Below are 17,852 nucleotides of genomic sequence, written 5' to 3' on the forward strand. Positions count from 1 at the left end.
TGTAACTAAAAGGGACAAGTAGATATATAGAGCCTCAAGCCAGTTGGTTCTAGTTGGGGAGGATTGACCAACTCCTTAGCGTAGAAGCTATATCATCACCTGAATAGGGCAAATTGCTGTCGTCCATTGTAAATGATTGTTCAAGTGTCGACATATTGGTTCCGAATTTGGACCCAACGAGCTTTGAAGGTTGTTGCTTAGTTCGGTATTAGTGTGTAACATTATTATTTTATGATAAAAGTGAGTTGTATATGTTGGGTAGATGAGTTGTTAACCCTACTGAGTACTGACCAGTATCCAGGTTGCTGAATTCCTAAACATTAACCTACTTAATGCTTTTCATTATTTATTCTGGGTAGGTTTGGTGGGTGGTTTGGATTCCTTACTTTCAGGATTTGATTTGGAAACCTTAACCTGAATCTTTAACCAAGCAAAGAAACATAAAAAAAAAAAGAATCGATATTATTTCCTTTCGTATATACGTCAAGACAGATGGGCATGGATCATATGATGCTCTCTACTGTTTCTGTTTGTTACAAATTAATGGAAGTAAAAAAAAAAACAATTGGAGATTGTGTGTCAAACTGTTTGAGTTTCTTCATTGTCAGCCAGGTCTTCGCTATCGGTCTCATCTCCAGAGTCAGAGTCTTGCTGCTGATAACGACGATATCGATGATACTGGTGGTGGATGCTGTTTTGGATGGCTGTGATTGTTCGAAATAATACGTACATTGGCAGGATAATCCCGCTAGACCTTAGAATAAGCACCTGAAACGCGGCCAAATCAAGATTAACAAGTACATTTCAGCAGGAAGCTTTGCACACCAAAATAACAATGTGGTAGGTACTGTGCTGGTAGTAGTACTGGTACTTACAGTTAGAAGCGTGAAGGGGTAATCTTCGTCGGTACCGGTAATCACCACAAAGAGATGCCTCACCAGCAACACCACCGTAAACTGCAATGCAATTCAAACTCATGGTTAAGTAACAGAGTTAAAGCATGTTTCTTTCGACAGGATTTTAATTAACATTTTTTTTAATATACTGAAGGTCAAAGATGAGCTACGTGTTTGCCAAATGGTGACAAATTTGAATTCATCTCTCTACAGTTTTAGATTAATTTAAAATGGATCATCGCTAATATAAAAAATAAAAAAAATAAAAAAAATGCTCCTTTTAGACTATTATATTGGGTTAGATAACGTGCATAAAGATGTGGAGAAAACAAACTTACAAGGAGAGCGAGAGATCGACAATAAGATGCACTTCTGTCAGCCGCAGACGAGCATTGAGACGCAGAGTAGCCATATCTTGGGCTTCCTGCGCCCTCCTCTTCCTCTTGCTCTCTTCTCGGAACCTGCACGCTATCTCTGCAACCAAATAAACAATTACATATTTAAAATAATTCAAATCAAATCAAGGACATGCGCAATTTAGAAACATTCCAATTAGTGGTCTTAATCACTTTCCCATGTTGTTAATACACCATTAGAATTTAGACCTACTTGCAAAACTGTCTGTCTGCCTCCTTCTTCAACTATATATTAACATCAATATGGAAATAAACATGCATTTGATTAATTATATAGAAAAATGAAAATTAAAGAAATAATTAAATATCGTAAAGCAACGAATGCGGATATATATCTAATTCTGGATACTTAAGAAGATATAAGACGTACCTAATTGTTACTGCTGAGTCATCTATCTGCGTCTTTTTTGGCGGTGGTGCTGTGTATCCTGGTTCATAGCTCTGCACATATACATATTTTACGGTCAGTCAAACTTCATCGACACCATTTTTTTTCTCTTCCAATTTAAATTTTGTTATTATTAGCACTTTTAAAAAATCATAATGCACTTGTTTGTTATAAAAACACAAGCAAAAATTACTGATGATATGTAATGATTTTTTTAGAATGCCAATAACATCTCCTACTACAACACTCAGGACTACGATATTAATCATGAAACGTTTTATTTAGTTTTGCATCGGAACGAAGGAAGCAAAGAGTATAACCATAACTAACCCAGACAAAAAGAAAGACTTTGAACATAAACCAAAGTTACGGGAAAAAGACAAATTTTAAACGCCAAGAATCCTCATCGACTTGAAAAAGAACAAAAAAAAAAAGGACATCGGACCCATTTCGATTTTTCAAGACTGATGAGATACGTAAACACGAAGCAAAACAGCAAAAACAATTCATTTAATACATAACACAAAATAAAATACGGAACAAAAAATGAAAAATTCGAAAGAACCCAGAGATACGAAATCTGATCAGCTGAATATTACCTGGAGACATATTTCGCAGGTCGTATTGCCTTTCTCGTTGCACCACCTCTGTATGCAATCTCTGTGTGCAAACTGAGAGAAAAAAAAAAAAAAAAAAAAAAAAAACAGAATTTATAAATCGTTTGCAGGATTTTTCGGAAACGGAAGCAGAAAAGCAAGAGAGGAAGATGAGAGAAAACTGGGTTTTGAGGTGTACCTTAACAGTTCCAGAGCATGCACAGGGAGCTTCCATGGTCTTATGATCGGAGCTTCCGAATTCTTCTTCATGGCAAATCCTGCAGAGCGAAACTGCCGAGCATGAATCCTCCTCCACGTACAGTATCACGTCTCCCATATTTTTCAATAAACTCCCTCAATTGCCCTCTTTCTCTTTCTGTTTCGGTGTTGTCTGTTGTTGAAAAACTTGTCTTTATTTCGAAAAACTTCTCTTTAATTCAAAAAACTGTCTCTGTGTGCCTGTGTTTTGTTTGTGTCCAGTTCTTTCTCTCTACGCGTGTCCGAAAAATTGGACTTTATATAAAGCAAAGGTAACCGAAATTCCAAAAATGCCCCGCACTTATCTATATCTAAATCAAACGAATATTCACTTAATTAACTAGTAATACTGTTATTCGTTGTATTGCCCTGAGTCCTGACGCGTCATATACATATATGGATGCAGGACTTGACCAGCGCGGTCAAAGACACTTCAATTTATACCAAATTTAGAACGTTTAGAAGAAGCATTTGTATAAGAAAAGGGAACAGCTCGTCAATTGAATCTAATAGCTCTAAGTGACAGTAATTCAAAACTCTGCATCACCCGAAAATAAGAGCTCGTATTTTCAGTTTGACTCGTTTTGAGTCGGAAGACTTCTGATCAAGTTTTTTGGATGAGTTTGTTTTCATGTTATGTTTATTGTGGTAATGCTCTAACTTTGTAAGGTAACAAATTAAAATACTAAATGTTTGGTGGGTTTGGAAATTGTCTGAAATGAAATAGATTCAAAGATTTGAGTGGTTCATTCCTCAAAACTCGACTACACTCACTGTATTGGTCAGATTATATTGATTTCAAGACTAAAAATGGCGCTCAACTAATACATGAATTCTCTTTCCTTTCAGTTGTTCGACCCCAATACAAGAGGTCTCGCCCCATTATGTAGGCCCTCAATGAACTCCCCATCCTTGGATTTTCCCAACCCGGCATTTAATACGCCACTAATACGTAGGCTAGCGTACTGACACCTTTTCACCTATTAGCTAGGTATTGCCGATGAAGTGACAGGTGCCCAGTTGAAAATGACACGCTTTTCTAGATGATGTGTACGGAGCGTCTTGCTCGGTCTTGGTTATCCAACCTTGTCTCTCTAATCGCTGGTCTGACCACGTTTACGTCCCATCCTAGGCCTATGTCACTGACTATGAATCGTCACGTGGCCTGATTGACGTTTGGATAGACTTGTTTCTAGACATTTGTGTCATTAAGTTGTTAGTATGCCCATGTGCCTCTTGTGGTCGAAAAACACTTTACATATCCTAGTCTGACTAAGTTCATAAACGGTCGGCTTCTTGATCTCCCTTAGACTTTTCGCAGCTTCTTTCCCGGCTTGCACCATTAGGTTAAGCAATGACACCTCTTTTAGTTTTTGGTGTAATTTTTAAGTAAAAAAGTTGTTTGGATTAGTAAATATGCTTGAAATATGGATCTACTCTATTTATTATCCACATATGCATTTCTACTGTAAAATAGTAAAAGATTGAATTGGATAACTGATCCTAAATTCTTATATGAATTCTGAAATCCCAAAAAGAAGGGAAAAATTAAAAGAAAAATTGCTGATTATTTGATATGTGATATTTGTAATTTGCATAATTTTGGGGGAGAGAGGGGCAATGCCGTCAGGTTAAATGTATAATTTGATTGGGAAACAGTTGCCAAATAAGTAGTAGGGATTCCTAATCGTCTATTATTGGGTTAGGACACTATTTTCCTTCCCGTCCGTGTCCAATTCGAATTCCTACCTATCCTGTCCCTGCCACCTTTGAATTTTGAGCGTGAGATCGTTGATCAACGGTCGAAAAAAACTGAACAAACTAAAATTTAAACTTGAATGGTCCCCACTGCGGCTATATGATTAGACGGCCAAGAAACACGCTCACCGAAACCCAAGTCCAAAAACGCATGAGCACGGACCCGTGAGTGTCATTCGGCGGAGCTGCTTCTTCGAATGCTCCTTGCTGCACCTCATATTCCTCTCCTTTTTTTCAATTGTGTCAGGCTTTTTGGTTATATTTTTCTTCATTTACAAGGTTATTTTTTTATCAAAATTATGTAAACTGTAAATTAGCAAACATGGACTTTTTAATTAAAATATGTAAATTGTTGTACTAACAACGATAATATACTTAATTAATGGAAATTAAAGAAAAAATAATATTGTGAGAGTGAGACATAAGAATGGTGGACTGGTGACATTTGTTCTTATCCGTCTTTTTGGAGTTATCTAATCACAAAGCAACAAATGGCATGTAGATATTAGATATTTGGAATAATGGGAAACAGGGGATCAATACATATCCACATAGTATGGACCTACAACTGTTTGAAGGTTTTGAGGCAAGTGGTCGGCACTTTGTGGTGGGGACATTTGGAGCCAACCATATACAATACAATACCGACCTCTTTCTTTCTCTACTCGAAGAAGTCGAGCCCAGAATGTTCGACAAGTTCGTCTTTGGCAGCAGCTAATCACATTCATTGAATTGTTAATAAGTACTTATTTAATTTTGTTTAATTTGCTATCATCAAAATATAGAAGTGAGTTTGGTAACGATACTAATGGTTTAAGATCAAATTAGACTAAATAGATCTTAATAGATACTTATAAACAACTCAATAAATTAATTTGTCGCCTCTAGCGTTCACATCGTCACCCTGCAACCTTATATGGGAATTTGAGGTTCCAAAAGCAAAGCAAAGAAGCCAAGCAAACAGTTATAAGCAAATTTAAAGTAACAAAAAAAAATGTTGTGGTATGATAAGACGGAATAAATGCTCAGATGAAACACTAAATAATATCAAATTTGGTATAAAATTTTGTAGCATATTATCCTAGATTCATTTATCTACACCACAGCACAAAAGGAGGAATCCAAACACCTCATAACCAAAATCCAATTTCACTCAATATGCGTTAGCTTATATGTAACAAAATTCTCTTTTTAACAAACATAATAAATTTGATACGTGCTTAAATCTCCACACTTAAACGACAAATTAAACAACCAATAGTACAAAGGAGCACAAGATGGAGGAAAAGAGTTTATTTCCCTAATAAATTTATAAAGCGATATATGAGATTACAAAGGCTATGCTGTACGTAACAAGTAACAACCTTATTTCATTGTTGAACTGAAACATAGTATCATAAGAAGCCACTAGAGTTCATATTTGGCTGCCGTCTTTTAATTTTGGTAAAACAAAGGAAATAAATGGGCGAGGGAAAGCCACTAGGAAAGCCCAATTTTATGTGGCAGGATTGGGCATATATTGGGCCGGGCCATATTCAACTGTTAGAGGTAGGCTGGGAAAGCGTGAGACTTGAGAATACCTACCTTGAGCATCAAGATTGAAAGTATTCTAACAAGTTTCCAAAATTGAAATGGAAGATAGTAAGAATAATACTAATATTATGGCTTATATTTGGCGACCACTCGTTACCGGATGAGGAGATGATGATGGATTGGAGTGGAGAGGTGCTTTAGCTTTTAAGAAATATCAAGCTGCACAAGCAACGGCAACAGCAACAGATTTGGACGACTTAAAACGACATGGATTGGAATTGCTGAAGCTATTCATTCCTTCCTTCACTTGACTTGCCTTATGGATCAGGTTGACAAACGTGACGCTTTCCAAGTTAGATATTCTCCACACCTGTCCCGAGTCCTACCTCTCTATAGCTGGTCCCTCATCTACTGCTAAAAGTTCTAGTATTAAATTTGGATTTGATGGAATCTAATCTAAATTATTTCATATATAAATATCCCGCTACGTAACTGAAAATGCTATGGAGTATACTACTAGATTTTTTAACCGTTAGACATTGATTGATGTACTTGTGGTCGATAATCTAACTATTAAAAACTCCAAAATGAGAAATCTTGTAAGTAATTTACCCCAACACAACATATTGAGAAGTGACTTATTCTGCAAATCAAAACTACTTGTCGTTAGAAAGTGCATCTTTTGCCTTTACACATTTTCAGCTTTCTATACTGTTACTATAGAAACAAGTAGAAGATATTATTTGTTTTTTTTGGTATGTACGCCAAGATGTCCTAAATATCTGTTATGCTTATCATAGCATATTCTGGCGGGCGGAATGCATGTGAATTATTGGAGAGTAATATATTATACGGTATACCTTACCTTATGATTGATTGTAACATGTGTGGTTTGGTGGGCTGAAAAAATTCAAAATTTAATCAGCATCCACTTACGCTTTCCTCAGCAAAGATGTTGACCCAGTGGCACAAGGTAATACTACAATTCGGTCAATAAATATCTAGTTGAAGAATGACTATATATGTCATTTAACACTCTGCCACATGACCATGTTAAACGCAGTAACAATGTACTATTGACTTAAGATTCCGTCACACAGAGCTAGTACTAGTTCAAACCGTTTCCTTTGCAAACTGGTTTAATTTGTTAGTCTAAAGCCACTACAGTATAATTTGGCCACTATTTCCAATCCCAGATGAGATGGACCAGTTGTTTTTACTGTCTGCATATCTAGTTAATGAAATGTAATGTAATCCCACAGCTGAACCAAAAACTAGAAACCATCAAAAACCACGGCACAAGTGAAGTGGCCGCTATATATATTTGCGTTCGGGTTTGTGTTATCGATATCTTGAGGCCTCAAAGCTTTCCCAATACCACATACGTGCACCAAAGTTCTTCAGGGCAAAACTCAGCAATTTTTATTGAATGGAGGCCGAAAACATGAGGAGCAGAGAGCACAAAATTGTGGTGGCAGTAGACGAGAGCGAAGAGAGCATGCATGCTCTCTCCTGGTGTCTGGGAAACCTCTCCTCTCAAAACGCAAACAACACTCTCGTTCTTCTCTATGTCAAACCGCAGCCAGTCCATTCCACTTTCGATGCTGCAGGTAATTAACGTTCCCTTACAAATTACAACTAATTACATACTTTTTAGTTTCTAATTTTGGACCTGATTAATCAATTTGGAATACTGAAATGGAAATATTGATTTGGAGTTGATGTGCGTGTACTTGATATTTCAGCATATATGTTTTCGAACGATGTGGTTGGATCCATGGAAAAATACGGGACTAAGATGGTAAATTCAGTGATGCAAAGAGCTGAAGCCGTTTACAGAAATTTCCAGACCAATGTAATTACTGATTAATTAATTAGACTCTGCTATATGTGTGTGTTTTCTGCAATTGTTTTAGACTTTAATTTGTGTTTTTCAATTACTTAAAGTTAATTGTAAGTTGGTTAATTAATTAATTTATGTTCTGCATGCTTGCAGGCGCATATTGTGAGAGTAGTAGGGAAGGGAGATCCAAAGAATGTGATATGTAATACGGTTGAGAAACTCAAAGCTGACACTTTGGTCATGGGAAGCCATGGTTATGGTTTCTTTAAGAGGTATTATTAATTCATTCACATCAACTAATTATCTGAATTTGTTTATTTTTAATAGATATAAGTAATTACATCTGATATCTTGTTATAATTTTGATATTTTGTTGCAGGACTCTTCTTGGAAGTGTGAGTGATTATTGCGCGAAACACGTAGATTGTCCTGTGGTGATTGTGAAGAAATCCTGATCAGCGAAAATAATAGATCGACGTCTATGATCATAATCAATTTCTAAATTAACTAAAGGCAAATGAATGGGGTTTGGGGGTGGGAAGGGAAGAGGGATCGGATTTCACAAATGTATGCATTTGTCAATTCACTCCACAGATGAATCGTTGAAAAAAAATTGAAGAGAAGATGAAAATGAATTATAAGAAAAGATTTCTGTAACTTGTACCTGCCATGTCCTCAATATATATGTATGATCATGATTTGTGGTTAATTATGAATTCTATCTCTGTCCCTTGAAGCCTAGTAGGACAAATGATCAAAGTGCTGAACAAGAATTGAAGGAAATTTTAAAGAAGCTAATACCTAAATATGAAGGCTGGCTAATTAAGTAGCTCTTGTAAAGGTAAAAGAGTTTTCTATCGATAAAAGGAAAAATTTTGTGAGGAATTATGATACAACCCCAACAGAATTGATCAATTGTGACAAGATTCACAATTCTGCCGGCCCAAACGAAGCATGCACCTCAACTTCAATTATAAGTCAATATTGCATGTGCTTATAAGTTTATGGTACAATCTCAACTATCCTCACAACTACCACACTCAAATTTCATAACAGTATCAGAAGTGTTTCGTTAAAACTCTCATTTAACTAAGCTCTAACATACGCCAAAAAATACAAGTACGAGTATGTTAGGGTCCATCACTGATTCACCAAGCAAAACTAATGGAACGTGTGAAATAGATTTACAGCGAAACCCCGCCTATCTACATAGTATATTTTAATTAATTAATTAGAGACTGACCAGTTACCAGTTATGAAATTTGAGCGTGGTCTATTTGCCTCTCTCTCTCTCTCTCTAGCCATTCCAGCCAAAAACCCAACCAAACCCTAGTTTTTCCCCATCACCGCCGGCCTCTGGCTATGGCTGAAGGCCGGTGGCAGCCTCTCCCTTTCTTTCCCTAGCTCTTCCTTCCTTCCTCTTTCCCCTCATCCCCATCTCAGCCATCCTCCACCCTTCACCACAATCGACTTTTCCCACCATCTCTCAGGTTTGTGATGGTGTTACGACGTTTACGGTGGCTCTGGCTAGAACCCTTTCCTCCCCACCTCTCTCAGGTCGTCCCGGCTACAGTTGGCATCGCTCTCCTCCCGACATTTCTGCATGTGCCTCGGGCTTTGCTCCCCACGCCTTCTGGCAACTTGCAGCTGCAAAACCTGTTTCTTTTGTTTTTTAAGTTTAGTTATCTATTACTGGTATGTTGTTTCGGCCTTTGTGTCGCTTATGCGAATTTTTTTGTAGCCTCTCGTGTAGGTTTTTGTATTGCGTATGTGGTGAATTTGTGTGATGGCTGTATAGGGTCTTTCAAATCATTTGTATTTGTGCTTATTACTTTCAGATCAAGAAATTAATCACTGAAGTATACGTACTCATATGACATCTTTGTAAGTGTTCATTTATGTTAATGAAATACTATCGTTTCTTCAAAAAAAAAAAAAAAAAAAAAAAAAAAACCTTGTAGAGCGAGCGGAGAATGAATTAGAATTAGGGATCGCAGACTCAGTGAACTCTCGTCGGAGGCCTTGATCCGATAAGGCTTTTATTGCCGTAGATCCGAACTCGACTCGATCCATTTCGTTCCGATACGGCGTCAGTGTCAGCATCACCGTCACCGTCAGTAGCAGCAGCATGTTTCTGTTCGACTGGTTCTACGGTGTGCTCGCGTCCCTCGGTCTCTGGCAGAAAGAGGCCAAGATCTTGTTCCTCGGCCTCGATAACGCCGGCAAGACCACCTTGCTCCACATGTTGAAAGACGAGGTCGGTTCCTTCCTCCGGCCCCCCTTTTCTTATCTCTGTCAGCTATTCATTTTCGAATTTTGTGCTTTAATTTCCTTATCGATTGGCTCCTACTTCGGATTCGAGGAATCAGAAATGTTCCGTTTACTTCAATTTCAATCTTTTGAATTCATTGATTAGATTAAATTTTCGTCTCCAAAGTTGAAGACTGAGGATTGAGGAAAAGAATTGGAATTTGGGAGTTAGATTCACAAGAGAAGGGGTTAAATTAACAAGTGTTGGAACTCGGAACTGAGGTCAAAGTTGATCATTTAAACTTAATGGGAAAGCCCCCAAATCAAATCACCGGATTCAAGTTTTTTTCCCGAACCTTTAGCTTTAGAAGTCAAAACTGAAGCAAGTACACTAATCCGCGGTTGTTTTTATCTGTGTGCAGTTTGGTGATTGCTTTGATTATTAGGATGTTTGCAAGTGTATTGTTGTCATGTGTGGTAACAATTTGAGTTTTGTTGCACTCGTTTTCAGAGACTGGTGCAGCACCAGCCCACGCAGTATCCAACATCGGAGGAGTTGAGCATTGGGAAAATCAAGTTCAAGGCCTTTGATTTGGGAGGTCATCAGATTGCTCGCAGAGTTTGGAGGGATTACTATGCAAAGGTTAGATATACATAAAGCTTGATTAACGGCCACACTTTTGCTTTGTTCTCATACCTCTGCGGAGTTCTTTGCCATTGTCTTTTCCTGGACCTAAACCTGCTTGCGAGAGGTTTCACTCTTTCCATAGTTCAGAAATTCATGGTTTAATGCATCGTTTCTGGTCTGCTTATTCCTGTCCCTTGAGAAAGTCTGGTTTTCTCACTTCTTGAATTTTTTGTTTACTACCTGTATTGGTGTGGTTGCTTTCAAGAATTTATTTTCCCTTTATCTTGGAAGCAATGTGTTGTTGTCGTCCTGGACTCCTGGTTGTGTGCGTTCTCTGCTTGATACAACCTTTTTTTTTTTTTTTTTTTTTTGGGTGTGTGTAAATTTGAATCAAGCCTTCTAATGTATGAAATATGTGTAAATGTTTAGTGTTTACGTTGGATCTTCTGTGCACTGCATATGAGTTGTGCCTAACACTATAGAACCTAGTTCCTCTGGCCTTTTATGAATGTTTAAGTTTGAATTTATATTTTTTTGTCTTATTATCGTCCATTATATGCTGTGTTTGAACTTTCATCAGCAATGTAAAGGCTCCAACATTAGCTAATCATAGCTACATGATTTGAGGTGTTTACAGGTGGATGCTGTGGTGTACCTGGTGGATGCCTATGACAAGGCGCGGTTTGCAGAATCCAATAAGGAACTAGATGCACTCCTTTCGGATGAAGCCCTAGCCACTGTCCCATTTCTAATTCTAGGGAACAAGATTGACCTACCACATGCTGCCTCGGAGGATGAGTTGCGATATCACCTTGGGCTGACCAACTTCACCACTGGCAAGGGGAATGTAAACCTAACGGACTCAAGTGTCCGTCCGCTAGAAGTGTTTATGTGCAGCATTGTACGGAAAATGGGGTACGGCGATGGTTTCAAATGGCTCTCTCAATACATCAAGTAGGAGGATGGTCGACAAGGTGTACTACCACTTGTCGCGCCTTAAGTTGAAAATTTATTCAGTCTCCCTTGTTTTATTTAGGCTCTTTCTTTGTCTTGGGATTTGTGTAGAAGGAAATATGAATGTCACTGCTTTGTTAAATTTTTATTTGGGTTATTATACAAAATGATCCCTGAGATTTGCATGATCAATATAAATGGTCCCTGAGATTGTTCACCATCCATGATTTTGGTCATTCCGTTAAAAACGATTTTGGGCAATTTTCAAAGCTTTGTAATTCAATTGTTTCTTAATCAAATTCGACCCATAATATATCAAAATGAAGATAGGAAAGTGTAGAATAAGATTATACATATTTGGAAGCCCAATGGTTGCTAGGGATGGCCGGAAAATAGCCTGAAAGGTGACTGGTCTGCGGGAAAACTGACAAACTCTCCGGAAACTGGGTAAATTTTAAACATTCATAACTTTTTCAATACTCAACCAAATCAAGTGATTCAAAAACGAAAATAATACTTCTTGACGAAACGAAGAGAATGATACCTTTTTCAAAGGCTAACTCGCTGTGGTTTGGGACAACGGCTCGAAAGTGGCTAACCATTTTCGAGTTAGCCACTTTCAAGCAGTTTTCCGGCCAAACCACGGCGAGTTAGCAGTAAAGAAGATACCATTCTCTTCATCTCGTCGAGAAGTATGATTTTCATTTTTGAATCAATCGATTTCGTTGAGTATTGAAGAAGTTATGAACGTTTAAAGTTTACCTAGTTTCCGGCGAGTTTTCCAAGTTTCCCGCGGACCAGTCACCTTTCAGGCTATTTTCCGGCCATCTCCAGCAATCATTGGGCTTCCAAATGGTATAATCTTGTTGTATACTTTCTTATCTTCATTTTGATATAGTATGGGTCGAATTTGGTTAAGAATCGATTGAGTTACGAAGCTTCGAAAATTGCCCAAAGAGTTTTTAACGGAATAACCAAAATCATGGATGGTGGACAATCTCAGGGACCATTTCTATTGATCATGCAAATCTCAGGGACCATTTTGTATAATAACCCTTTTTATTTTAGAGCAAGAAAGTAGAACATTATATGCTCGTCTTATTTGGTTTGTAATAACAATATAGCTCACAATTTTTGTGAAAAATGGAACCGTAAAAGTACGCAAGAGCATTTAAGCAAGCATAAGTAAACTGATCTAAGCCCTATGGAGCTGGAGCTGGAGCTGGAGCTGGAGCTGGTCGTATCATTATTAAGTCCCAAAGTCATATTACTAATATTCCAAGCCAAAGAAATAGAAAAATCAACCAAAAAAAAAACAAAAAAGGTATTAGCAGAGATCAAAAGTGATTTTCCATAAGCTTTGACGGACGAAAACGAGTCGCAATTAAATTAGTTGTAAATAGATTTAGTTAGTTAACAACTTAACATAGTTACAGTTGAACCGACGACCCTCGATCTCCCTTATTTAATATAGGTCAACTATATGTCCGTCACCAAGATGGAGTTGGTTAACCAACATATGAACCTATCCTATCCTTTCCAAGCTAAGCTAAGCTAAGAAGAATCCCACTATATAAAATGTGAGTAAACCCCAGAATTTGTTCAACTCCTCGTCAAATCCTGGTTTGCTTTTGAGCCCTTAATAATTACCTCATCATCATGGGCAATTCCATCTCCAGCAAGCAATCCCATGCCACCGGAAAAGTCATAGTATCCAACGGCTCTGTGCATGAGTTCAATCACCCCATCACCGTCGCTGAGCTCATGCTAGAAAACCCGCAGCAAGTCGTCGTGGAATTCGGTTCTGCTGTCCCCGAAAAAAGGGCAACCCCGTTGCCTGCAGACATGCAGCTCGACATGAAAAAGGTTTACTTAATGCTGCCAATGAAGCGAGGGAAACCAGTGCCGTTGTCATCCGAAGAAATCCGTGGTGTTCTTTTAAGTGGAAATTTGGTTTTACAATCGAGGTCGCCAAGGTTTTTACCTTTGTTCGCTAGAATATGCCTGGCAGGTGATCCCGGGCAAGCTTTCGTGTTGCCAAACAAGGACAGGGAATATAGTATGGAGAGGACGTCGTCCAAGGTCATGAGCAGGTATGTGCCGGAGTATGATCTGCCGGAAGATTTGGACTCGAGACCAAACTATTTGAGTAGGCAGCTTTCGGGCAAGGGTACTTGGAAACCGAACTTGGATACCATTAAGGAGAAGAAGGTTGACAAGAAGAAGCCTCATTGGTTATTTTCAACTTAAATTAAGAAGAATGTCGTTGATTATGATTGATGTAATGTGAGATTAATTGTATGTGAACCATATATGTATTAAAGCTTAATCCAAAGAGATATATTAGTGTAAAATTACCTGTTCATCAACTAGCTACTACTGTTGATTTCAGTTTCGTTTGGGTCTTGAATGAATTGGATGTATTTTGATAATATAGAGTTTACTCTTCAATCTTCATACAAAAGATTGCGAGAATATTTATGTTCAATTGTTATGTGTACAACAAATCATTTTCAATATTCATTAAATTAGATTAGCGACGAGATTTAAGAAATTAATTGAGAGAGAGATGACGACCCTTATAGGGAAGATGAAACAAGAATAATCCAAGATATCTAGCTAAAAATGTAAGGAACAAGATGAAAAATCATAAAACTAGAATCTATGAAAATTAAAATTACTTAATGGGCCTATCAATGGCATTGGGGGAGACTTGGGAAGCAAGCAAGGGGAAAAAGCTCACACGTGGACCGCCCGGGATGCCAATCGGATTGGAGCCATTGGAATTTGGGGCAAGCAAGCGATTGGTTTGGTTTCAAAACCTAAAACATAAGGTAAATACATGCAAGGAAGAAGAAGTAGAAGATCCCATGGCAGTTTCATTTATCCTATCACTACTGCTCTCCAACTTAAAGAGTAAATTGGTATTAGCAATTATAAATATTTTGTTTCATATATTAAGCAAAACAAGAAGGGGTTCAATAGTTACAAACTCTTGAGCAATGTGTTGTCATATCTTAAGATATCATAAGAAAACACTCTTAAATTTTTTTTCACAGCAATTTGTTTCTTATTGAAACATTGTCTGACTAATAAAAAAGTAGTTGGACATGAATAATGTATTTCCAAATCAATTAGAAAACTGTGAGTTATAACTCATAGTTTTTGTGAAAAATTTGAAATTTTTAGCTTTAAAAATATTTTATATCATTGTTAAGGAAAATATTGCAAGACTTTTGGACATGATCTTACCATTTATTAGGTCCCGGAACTATTTTTCTTGATTTTTAAAGTTGAAAAATAGAAAAGTATCTTTAAATTTAGGTTTTAAATTGTTGATTTCAAGTGTTTAAATGGAAAAATATATCTTGAAGAACATGAATATGATAATTTGTTGTTATGGTAAGAGAAATAAAAGAAAAAAAAACTGAAAAAGAAAAAAGAAATTGAAAAGGGGGATTGGGGCCTCCAAAGAGATTTGTAGGTGTCCGAAATCTTGGGAATGTCCTAAATTAATTTTAGGAAACATGTGGTGTGAGTAGAATGACTCTAACTTTGGCTTATAACAAACGTTGTAAAAGTTCTTAAAATCGATTAGAAACATGGGTTATATAACTCACAATTTTTTAAATTTTTAGTTTTAGGAAATATTTTGCATGGGAATTAATGAAAATGTTGCAAGACCTTTGGATGTGATTTTATCCTTTATTAGGTCCTGAAACTATCTTTCATTGATTTTTATAGTTGAAAGTATGAAAAATAATGGCGGGGCCCCCAAAGAGATTTGTAGTTGTCCGAAATCTTGGGAGTTACGTCCTAAATTAATTTTAGGAAACATGTGGAGTGAGTAGAATAACTCTAACTTTGATTTATAATGAAAGTTGTAAAAGTTCTCAAAATCAATTGAAAAATGTGGGTTATAACTCACAATTTTTGTGAAAAAATTGAAATTTTTTAGTTTTAAGAAATATTTTGCTAGGAAATAACATAAATGTTGCAAGACTTTTGGATGTGAATTTATCTTTTATTAGGTCCTGAAACTATTTTTCATTGATTTTTAAAGTTGAAAATAGAAAAATAATGAAAAATAATAGTGGGCCCCTGAAGAGATTTGTAGGTGTCCGAAATCCTGGGAATGCCCTAAATTAATTTTAGGAAACATGTGGTGCGGGTATAATGACTCTAACTTTGGCTTATAATGAATGCTATAAAAGTTCTCAAAATCGATTGGAAAACTGTGGATTATAACTCACAATTTTTGTGAAAAAAAAAATTGAAATTTACAGCTTTAGGAAATATTTTGCATCATAGTTAAGGAATATATTGCCAGATATTTGGACGTGATCGTACCGTTTATTATGTGACATCCCACATCGCCCAGGGGAGTGATCCTTAAATGTATATTCCCATCCCTATCTAGCACGAGGCCTTTTGGGAGCTCACTGGCTTCGGGTTCTGTAGGAACTCCGAAGTTAAGCGAGAAGGGGGCTAGAGCAATCCCATGATGGGTGACCCACTGGGAAGTTGCTCGTGAGTTCCCGAAAACAAAACCGTGAGGGAATGGTAAGCCCAAAGCGGACAATATCGTGCTACGGTGGTGGAGCGGGCCCGGGAAGTGATCCGCCCCGGGCCGGGATGTGACATATTAGGTCTCAGAACTATTTTTTTTATTGATTTTTAAAGTTGAAAATAGAAAGAAAAAAACTTTAAATTTAGGTTTTAAATCATTGATTTCAAGTGTTTAAATATGAATTGTAATAGATTTTGCATGGAAAAATATATTTGAAGAAGATGAATATGATAGTTTGTTATTATGGTAAGAGAAATAAAAGAAAAAAAAGAAAAAAAATAACTGAAAAAGAAAAAAAAAATATTGAAAAGGGAGGATCGGTTTAAAGGTTGTGACTTAATTTGAGAATAGTCGATGGTTTCCTAGCAACATCCCTCTAGGAGGCCCGGTAGCAAAGTAACGATCATGCTCTTTTCTATTTTTTTTATGTGTGAAATGTCGATTTAGTCCTTGAATTATCACTTTAGTGAAAATTAGGTCCCTAACCTATTTATTCAGAAAAATCAGTCATTAAATTATAAAAATCTACCAATTTCCGTCAATTCAAGTTGCGTGACTTGCATGTGATACACTTGAGAGGGTAGGACCTTTTTTTTTTTTTGGGAAGAAATAGTGTATGAAATTAAAGCGTAAATAGGACGTTAAATTCACAACTCATATGAAAGTTAAGGGCTTATAGGCAAGAAAAAGACAGTCATACCCTCTACAAAGTGTTAGGTCCCTAAGTTGACAAAAATTGCATAAACTAGTTTTGAATATAATACTAGGATTAAATTAGTAGTTTCCAAAGAATTTAGGGACTTATTTTACCGGAAAAAATAATTTAGGGACCTAATTTTCACTGAGATGATCATTTAGGGACTAAATCAAGAATTCACCCTTTTTTTATTTATTTTTTTCCTCCTTTTTTCTTTTTTCATTAAATATTTTTTCTTCCAACGTTGCTTTATTGAGATTCAAATACCTTTAGGTTTAGATTTAGGTTTATATCCTTGTTTTTGAATTTTTTTTGACATGGATTATAAGAAAAGTTTCACCAAAAATACATTCTGTAGAACATGACGATGATAGTTTGGTGTTGTGGTATAGGAAAAATAAAAATCTAACAAAAAATTTAAAACATAAAATAAATAAAAATTAATGGTTTAGACGGAGGGAGACGTAGCCCAAGCCAAACTCTTGCCTTTGGGAAGGCCCCAAGACTCAACAAAAGCAATGGAGGCCCATGAGGTTTAGGATGTAGAGGCGTGTGAATGGTAACACAAACTAAGCTAAAGTATTTAGGGGCGTGTGAATAATAACACACTAAGTTCAGTGCATTTTAGTGCCCGGTGCACTCGAATTTTTTCCTTCAACACAACGTGATGAAGAAATGTTTTTTTGTAAGAAAGGGTTACTATGTTAAAAGTTATGATTCTGAAACAGTTTTTATTAATTCTAAAGTTGCAAAATAGAAAAAGTAATACAAACTAATATAGGGGCCCGCAAATATATTTCATGAGTAGATAATATTCTGATTGTCCTAATTTAATATTAAGAAACATGCAATGCGACGATAATGACTCGAATTTTGACTTATAATGAATATTGTCAAGTTCCCAAAATCGCTTTGAAAACATAGGTTATATAACTCACAATTTTTGTGAAAAAAAATTGAAAATTTAATTTTAGGGAATATTTTGAGTGGATGCTAAGGAAAATGTTGCAAGACCTTTGGATGTGATTCTAATATTTGTTAGATCACAAAACTATTTTTGAAAGT

At 36.6% G+C, this 17,852-nt stretch overlaps 2 protein-coding genes across 4 annotated transcripts; one reads left to right on the forward strand and one right to left on the reverse strand.

Moving 5' to 3' along the window:
• Positions 1 to 445: 445 nt before the first annotated feature.
• On the reverse strand, positions 446 to 2,790 carry LOC103931976 (E3 ubiquitin-protein ligase MARCHF8). The gene is made up of 6 exons (XM_009341509.3): positions 2,496 to 2,790; positions 2,300 to 2,371; positions 1,683 to 1,753; positions 1,235 to 1,370; positions 876 to 956; positions 446 to 768 (listed from the first exon to the last, which is right to left on the reverse strand). Exons 1-6 carry the CDS (start codon positions 2,631 to 2,633, stop codon positions 580 to 582), a joined length of 687 nt encoding a protein of 228 aa, XP_009339784.2. The 5' UTR covers positions 2,634 to 2,790; the 3' UTR covers positions 446 to 579.
• A 4,192-nt stretch (positions 2,791 to 6,982) lies between these two features.
• On the forward strand, positions 6,983 to 11,662 carry LOC103931977 (GTP-binding protein SAR1A). Of its 3 annotated transcripts, XM_048586619.1 has the most exons (5): positions 6,983 to 7,455; positions 7,591 to 7,700; positions 7,842 to 7,960; positions 10,452 to 10,581; positions 11,204 to 11,662. In XM_048586619.1, exons 1-5 carry the CDS (start codon positions 7,275 to 7,277, stop codon positions 11,522 to 11,524), a joined length of 861 nt encoding a protein of 286 aa, XP_048442576.1. In that variant the 5' UTR covers positions 6,983 to 7,274; the 3' UTR covers positions 11,525 to 11,662. The 3 variants fall into 3 exon arrangements, with proteins under 3 accessions (XP_048442576.1, XP_009339785.2, XP_018499184.2); XM_009341510.3 differs by lacking the exons at positions 10,452 to 10,581; positions 11,204 to 11,662 and adding an exon at positions 8,068 to 8,404 and having other exon boundaries at positions 7,001 to 7,455; XM_018643668.2 differs by lacking the exons at positions 6,983 to 7,455; positions 7,591 to 7,700; positions 7,842 to 7,960 and adding an exon at positions 9,705 to 9,945 and having other exon boundaries at positions 10,450 to 10,581.
• The last annotated feature ends 6,190 nt before the right edge of the window (positions 11,663 to 17,852 follow it).

The sequence above is a fragment of a genome, unplaced genomic scaffold (assembly GCF_019419815.1).
Source record: "Pyrus x bretschneideri cultivar Hongxiangsu unplaced genomic scaffold, Pyrus_bretschneideri_v1 Contig25, whole genome shotgun sequence".
NCBI lineage: Eukaryota > Viridiplantae > Streptophyta > Magnoliopsida > Rosales > Rosaceae > Pyrus > Pyrus x bretschneideri.